The 5,322-nt window shown below is 51.8% G+C and overlaps 2 protein-coding genes across 2 annotated transcripts; both read right to left on the minus strand.

Moving 5' to 3' along the window:
• Positions 1–249: 249 nt before the first annotated feature.
• On the minus strand, positions 250–1,944 carry TEOVI_000852000 (cyclin dependent kinase-binding protein, putative; the record flags this gene model as incomplete). The annotated part of the gene is made up of 1 exon (XM_067223750.1): positions 250–1,944. The coding sequence occupies one exon, from the start codon at positions 1,942–1,944 to the stop codon at positions 250–252; it is 1,695 nt and encodes a 564-aa protein (XP_067079851.1).
• Positions 1,945–2,612: 668 nt separating this feature from the next.
• TEOVI_000852100 (2,3-bisphosphoglycerate-independent phosphoglycerate mutase-like protein, putative) lies at positions 2,613–4,715 on the minus strand (the record flags this gene model as incomplete). The annotated part of the gene is made up of 1 exon (XM_067223751.1): positions 2,613–4,715. One exon carries the CDS (start codon positions 4,713–4,715, stop codon positions 2,613–2,615), a length of 2,103 nt encoding a protein of 700 aa, XP_067079852.1.
• Between the last annotated feature and the right edge of the window lie 607 nt (positions 4,716–5,322).

A 5,322-nucleotide genomic window follows, 5' to 3' on the forward strand; every position in this document is an offset into this window, starting at 1 on the left:
GCCATCGCTGCAGATTCAAAAAAAAAAAATTACCTCTCCTTGTTTCCACTAGTAACCTTGGCTGCATAGTATAGTAACGGAAGAGTCGTCTCCCTTAACACGTCAACAAGCACTTCCTGTATCCCAAGGTTTATCTCTGCCAATGGTTTTTTCCTTCTTTCTCTCGTGCTTTATATCTGTACTTCCTACTCCAAACCGTGTTATCTCCTTATGCCTTCACTACTCCTACTTTTCCTCGTCTAACTGTCATTAGGGCCACGCAAACTTCTTACTGTAATACTCTTGGGATGTCAAGTTCACTTGAGCAAGTAACCGCTCCAGGTGAGTTTCGACAACACGGTTTCCGGGGGAAGGAAGAAGTGTAAACTCGAGCCCAACGTACGCACAGAACTCCCACTCTTGTGTTTTCTGCCACGTCACCCCCTTGAATGCGTCGTCGTGCCGAATGCGCGCCTTCAGATACTGTATCTTGCGGTGTACATCACCTGTCTCGACAAATTTGATTGCCAACAAAAGACAGACGGCAAGCGCAAGACGACGGTTCCGCTTACCAACCATTCCGCGCATGATAAGCCGCTCAAAGTACCAGTTTGCATACGCCACGGTGGCTAATTCAACTGGAGAATTCTCTTCCAACGCGAGATTCAGCAAATCCGTGCGTATAGCTCGCATGTGAGTTAGCTTGATTTCACGAACCTCCAACTCTGGGTGCTGAACGTAGAAGTGATTGTTGATGTCCTTCTTCAGAACTTTTTTGTCAACAAAAGAGATAACAGAGGCACGGTAGGAGTGCAAAACGATCAGCTTCTTGCGTCGCTCTCCACCGGTAATGTTGCCCTTATCGAGGAAAAAGGCGTCACTAAAGACATTGTCGCTGCGACAACCATTGTGGATCAGCATCTTGCCGTAGGATCTCATCGCACGATCATCATCCGCAACATCGCTCGGTGCGCCGTCTGCTGGTTCAAAGTTCTCATCGTTATAGTCGCCGTTCTCCGCGGAGGACGCGGCATTGCACAGAAGGCCACCGTCGGCCGCGGGACCACTTCTGTTAACATCATCGTCCCTTTCCCCACTAACGCTGTTGTCATCGCTTTTATTGAAACGAGAGCGCTGTGCAATGGGTCCATAACTTTCGCCGTGATAGGGCTCCACAAGGTGGTCATCCTGCCAATAGGAAGCCTTACGGGGTTGAAAGGCAGAAATAATTGTGCAAAGACTGAAGGCTGTCTGATAGCGGCCACAAATTCCCTCGCAACTCCGTTTTTCGGAGCTACTGCTGTCCGCTTGGCAACCAGATGACGACGCCGAAGCTGCTGCCTGCACAAGATGCATGCGAACGCGCTGTCCTTCAGCGCTAATCAGTGCTCCAACAGAAAGTCGGGCTGCATGACGTTCTGTGTCGGAACAGGAGCTGCTGCATGCCGAGGCGTCGTCACGTCTCCTGGTGGCGCGGTTCTGCTGCCTGTGCTGACGAGCATGCTGCCGTACCATTTCCCCGATTCCAGTGAGAAAGGCCACTTGTTTGGGATGAATGCACGCATCGAGGTTCAGCTCATGCTCCCCGCCTTGTTGGGGGAGATGCGTCGCCGCAGGAACTTCAGAATTCCCAGTGTTTAGCGTCGTCGCCGAACCCCCCCCTGAGGGGGGCGGCCCCAGCTCCCGGTGGGGCGTCCTTCCGACTGTAACCGCATAGGGGCAACCCAGGTCACTCGTCGAGTCCTTACCAAGGTCACCACCAGTTGCCTGCACACACGGATGGACATCTTCAAGAAGTGAAGTTGTCCGAGACAGCTGCTCCTGAACCACACTTCGAGCACGGGAGGTGGTTGGAGTACAATCGCTGCTTGTAGCCGCCGCGGTGCCACCAGAGCCACTAGAGATTGCACTACCTTCCGTCACTGCGCTGCTGCTGCGGTCGCCGACTGCGGACAGATCGTTCATAATAGTATTAGGCGGTTGATTATAACTACTGTCTCTACTACCACTACTGCCATCTCCGCCAACCTCCTCGCCCCCATCTTCCTCATCCCCTGCCACCGCAGAGTTGTTTACATCTCGGCAAACAGTCCGCTGGGGTTGGGATTTTGACGCTTCCCAGGCCGATCTCTGCTCCTTCCTGGGCAGTTCCTATTACGGTGACGTCGGCCGCGAGGGCAAAGGAGCAAACAGCACCAGTGCGCGCTTTACTTAAAGTTTGCTAGCACCTTCGGCACGGAATCGAGTACAAAACAACAGATAGGGAATATATGCTTTCTCTTTCCTATACCTGATTAACCTTCGCCCCTACTGAAGAGTCTCCTGGCAAAAAAAAAATATAAGCAAGCTCGTTGCCCCCGGCTGGAAACACCAGTAGTCACACGAAATAAGAAAAAGAAGACGGCAGATGGCGGTAACTACAGTACTTACAGGTGCTGATTCAGGGGGAAACAGTACAGAAAGCGTATTTACGAGTGCATATACGAGGAACCGACTCGCGGTGGAAGTTACACGGGAGGCACCGCCCCAGCGACCCTGACTCTTCCAACGGTGTGCGATGAGCATCCGATAAGCATCCACAAGAAGAAAATTTTTCTTCCCCCGCATGCTTATTAGTTGTGGCAGCTGCACCGTTACTGGCGGTAGTGATACCAATGGTGCGCACGCTTGACAACGTCCATTAGAACCTCACCGCGGAACCGTCCGAGAGCTCCTGCAACACATTCGACCTCGCTATAGAACTGCACACCATCCGTGATTTCAGACCCCTTAGTTGCCAGAGAAACGGGCACCGGTTCACAGCTGTGGTCCCCTAGCGAAATTGGTGTGGAATGGTCTGCCAACACTACCATTGTGCTTCCGGTGGGAAGGGCATCCCACAACCGCTGCATGGCATCACCACACTTCTTCAGCATCACCAATTTGTGCGTTAAACTGCACTCATGCCCAGCGTCATCGACACCCTTCACATGGAGCACAGCAAAATTGTATGGAGATGCAGTGATTTCTTCGGTATTATCACCGCTACCTTTCTCCAACAAATTCGCAACTCCCAGTTCCTTTAGTACGGCATCCACTTTGGCGTTGACATTTGTGTCCCAATCGCCAGTAGCCCCCTCCGCATCCACGGAGCTTAGTCCACAACAGATGCCTAATCCTTTTATGATGCATGTGGGACTCACGATGAAGCCGTTAAGTCCATGGCGTACCGTAAACGGTGGAACCCATCCCTTGTTTGAGGCACCGCGGAAAAGAACAATATTTGCAACTTGTTTCCCTTCTACGCGCCGGGTTTCGTTAATTGGGTGGCACCGCAGTAACTCGTTCACACGCTCCGATGCCGCATTGACAACACGGCTAGTGTAAAGTGCCGCCTCGTACTCCTCGTGGCCAGGTGACACAGTCGGTTTGCAGTGAAGCAGCGGACGATCATCAGCGAGAGGATCTGTCCCTGTGATCTTATGTGAGAGGCCGTTACCAGTGATGGCCACACCGCAGCGGTGCTCTGTCGCGTAGCGCACCTTCAGCGTGTGGGTCTTCACTTCGCCTATCTCGTGTTCGGGCTCGACTTCAACGACCAGACCGTCAAGGAACTCGCAAAGAATTGGTCCCTCACGTGTGAAGTCGCGATCGCAGCGCCGCTTCAGCACGATGCCTGTCTTCTCATCTAAAACAGAAAAATTACATTTGAAGGCGATATCACCCTCATCGAGGTGCAACCCCGCTCCCAAGGCTTCATATGCTCCGCGACCCCTGTAATACTGCTGGGGGGGATAGCCGAAAATTGACAAGTGTGCCGTATCGCTGCCGCAAGTGACACCAGCTTCAAAAACATCCATGACACCACTGACACCATGTCGTGTCACCACATTGATTCCAGGGGCTACAAATTTATCGAATGTTTCATCGTCGCCTTGACCAGTGCCGCCACTACCCTCGCCACGGGAGGGACAACCGGAGACGACCTCAAGAGGGGTGCGATGACCCAACCCCGGATATGAGACGTCCCCAATCCCGTCAATAATGAATAGTACGATGGGCTTCGGGTTGACGGGGGTAGCTGTGGGACTCCGGTGACCAATCCGCTCAAGGCCTTCCCTCAACCCCACCGCCCCCCGGAGGTGGGCAGGCGACCCAGTGAAACGGTGACCATAAATCCGCACGCATTCCGATGCTGAAAATCGCCTCAACAACGTCGAGCCGCACTTGGGACTAGGGCTCCTCCAGTCCTCTGAATAATCCCTTTCACGGAAGTAAACCAGCGCACGTATCGCCTCGCCCTCCCCGACAAGCAGTACTCTCTCTACAAACTGCGCGTTGCCGAGGGGAACAACATCTATGGTACCAACGCTATATAACCCTGTTTCCACGTCCTCCAGCACATCAAGCCACCGTTTCATAGTTTCCGTGACCGCAAACAATTCACCCACGACATGATGCGCCGTCACACGACCGTCACTATCAACACCTGCAAAACTACCTTCGGGAAAATCTTCCTCCCCTTCTTCCGGAAGGTTGAGTAAACAGGGCGAACAGGAACTGCTCCCAGGAAGCAGGTTGACAAATAATGGATACCGCCTCCTAGTTATCGCCACAGTAATGAAGGCGGCATGCCGTGGGTTGGCCAACCACCAGGGGTAGTTGTTCTCTCCACGCTGGAGAGTACCATAGACAAACACAAGAGTGGTGGGTCCTTCCAAGTGGCTGCTCGTCGCATCCGCCATCGCATTCCTCATGAAGTTGACGCTTTTGAAATTGGAAAAAAAAAAGAAATATAAAAAAAATGATAGGTGTCAAATATCCTGGTGGCTGTGCCTGAAGCTTACGGAACAGTGAGGTACGAAATGGTATTATCGAAACTTTACCCGTCCGTAGCATGCACAAAGCAATGTTTCCCGTTGTTTTGGGCGACTTTGTGCCACAGGGTGTGCAACAGAATACAGGCAACCGCTGCAGTGAGAGTACAGATATGGTATAAAATCTGAAAGCCAAATAACAAGAGAAACAAAAAAGTGCGCGCAGCGGCACCTTCTCCTACCATTTTTCATTGACAACCACAACAGCAAAATAGAGAAAAAATAGAAAGAAAGAAGAAAAGTCACCACAACCCCAAACTGCTTCCTCCGGCAGCAAATGTTTATCCGTATCTGCTACCTAACACTTCCACTTACCGTACAAGTGAGTGCCTACAATCACATTGTGTCACATTACCCTCACCGTCTGCTGTCCTTTCATTGTTCCCTCCTTTTCTTCCCTCCATGTTAAACACAACTACATTTAAATACATAGATACGCGTACAGGCACATCCCTAATTCCGAGACATGGAGGTAAGGCTTCTTTTC

This window comes from Trypanosoma equiperdum (genome assembly GCF_001457755.1).
Source record: "Trypanosoma equiperdum strain OVI genome assembly, contig: ctg_1951, whole genome shotgun sequence".
NCBI classification, from domain to species: Eukaryota; Euglenozoa; class Kinetoplastea; order Trypanosomatida; family Trypanosomatidae; genus Trypanosoma; species Trypanosoma equiperdum.